The sequence below is a fragment of the Nicotiana attenuata genome, unplaced genomic scaffold (genome assembly GCF_001879085.1).
Source record: "Nicotiana attenuata strain UT unplaced genomic scaffold, NIATTr2, whole genome shotgun sequence".
Taxonomy (NCBI): domain Eukaryota; kingdom Viridiplantae; phylum Streptophyta; class Magnoliopsida; order Solanales; family Solanaceae; genus Nicotiana; species Nicotiana attenuata.
The window spans coordinates 2,705,971-2,707,622 of NW_017670237.1; the positions used below are offsets into that span (position 1 = coordinate 2,705,971).

The 1,652-nt window shown below is 47.6% G+C and overlaps 1 protein-coding gene across 1 annotated transcript; it reads left to right on the forward strand.

Moving 5' to 3' along the window:
• Positions 1-426: 426 nt before the first annotated feature.
• Positions 427-886, forward strand: LOC109236399. The gene is made up of 2 exons (XM_019402573.1): positions 427-680; positions 814-886. The coding sequence occupies exons 1-2, from the start codon at positions 427-429 to the stop codon at positions 884-886; spliced, it is 327 nt and encodes a 108-aa protein (XP_019258118.1).
• Positions 887-1,652: the final 766 nt, after the last annotated feature.

The following is a 1,652-nucleotide window of genomic DNA, read 5'->3' on the forward strand; positions in this document are numbered from 1 at the left end:
TGATGCCGAAACAAGGTACCCCCACCTTGAGAAATTAGCTCTAGCGTTAGTCGTAGCTTCACGAAAGCTTAGAACATATTTCAATGTCACTCCATAAAGGTGGTGACGACCTTCCCCCTTAGGGACATCCTTCACAAACCCGAACCATCAGGTAGGTTGGCCAAATGGGCCATAGAATTAAGCGAGCACGATATAACATATCAACCGCGAACTGCTATAATGTCGCAAGTGCTCGCTGACTTTGTCGCCGATTTCAGCGCGGAAATATTGCCTGAAGTAGAGCAGGAGGCGCTCCATGCATCCATACCTTCCAACCTCTAGGTCCTCTATACCGACGGTGCATCTAATGCGTCAGGATAGGGACTGGGACTTGTCCTCGAAGTCCCTACGGGCGAAGTGATTCGCCAATCCATACGATGCCCCGAAATGACTAACAACGAGGCTGAGGATGAAGTTGTGATTGCAGGATTGAAATTAGCCCTCAAATATGGCGCTCGACGACTCGTCCTACATTGTGACTCCCCACTCGTGGTGAATCAAGTCACTGGGACTTTCAAAATCAAAGAACAGAGACTACAAAAGTACCAGTCAGAAATTCACAAACTGCTACCAGAATTCGACGAATGCCGCCTCGACCAGATACCCAGGGCGCAGAATGTCGAAGCAGATGGCCTCGCCAAGCTAGCGGCCTCCACCAAAAATATCAACAAAGAAAACATGGTCACCCTCCTCCATTCCTCGATAGACCAAGTCGAGGTACATTCTATACACCTAACTTGGGACTGGCGCAACCGTATCGTAACTTATTTACAGGAAGGAACGCTCCCACAAGATAAGAAAGAAGCCAAAAAGCTCCGAATATAGGCGGCCAGGTACAGTCTCGTAAATGATAATCTTTACAAAAGGACGTTCGGCGGCCCCCTCACCAAATGCCTCGGGCCAAATCAAACAAGGCGGGTACTAGAAGAAGTACACGAGGGGCATTGCGGCGCTCATACAGGAAATCGTGTCCTCGTCAGATGCCTCATCCGCGCAGGATACTACTGGCCCACCATGAAAAAAGAAGCCGCAGATTACGTCAGGAAATATGAGCAGTGTTAAAAATATGCACCTATGATACACCAAGCAGGAGAACTACTGCACTCCGTCACTTTGCCGTGGACATTCATAAAGTGGGGGATGGATATTGTCGGACCCCTTCCAGCAAGGCGAGGTAAGGTACGCTTCCTTTTGGTTTTAACTGACTATTTTTCTAAGTGGGTGGAAGCAGGTGCATACACTCAAATACGTGAGCAAGAATTTATCGCGTTCAAATGGAAAAATATAATATGCCGCTTCGGCATTCCCAAAGAAATCAGTTGTGACAACGGACCTCAGTTCGTCGGAAAGAAAATAATCGAGTTCTTTGAAAAATGGCACATCAAGCGAATACTCTCCACACCATACCATCCCACCGCCAACGGTAAAAGCCGAATCCTCCAATAAAACGATATTGAATATATTGAAAAAGAAGCTCGAGGACGCCAAAGGGCTATGACCTGAACTACTGCCAGAAGTACTATAGGCATACCGCACCATGCCAAAAACTAGCACAGGCGAGATGCCATACTCATTAGTCTACGGGACTGATGCTGTTATACCCGTCAAAGTCG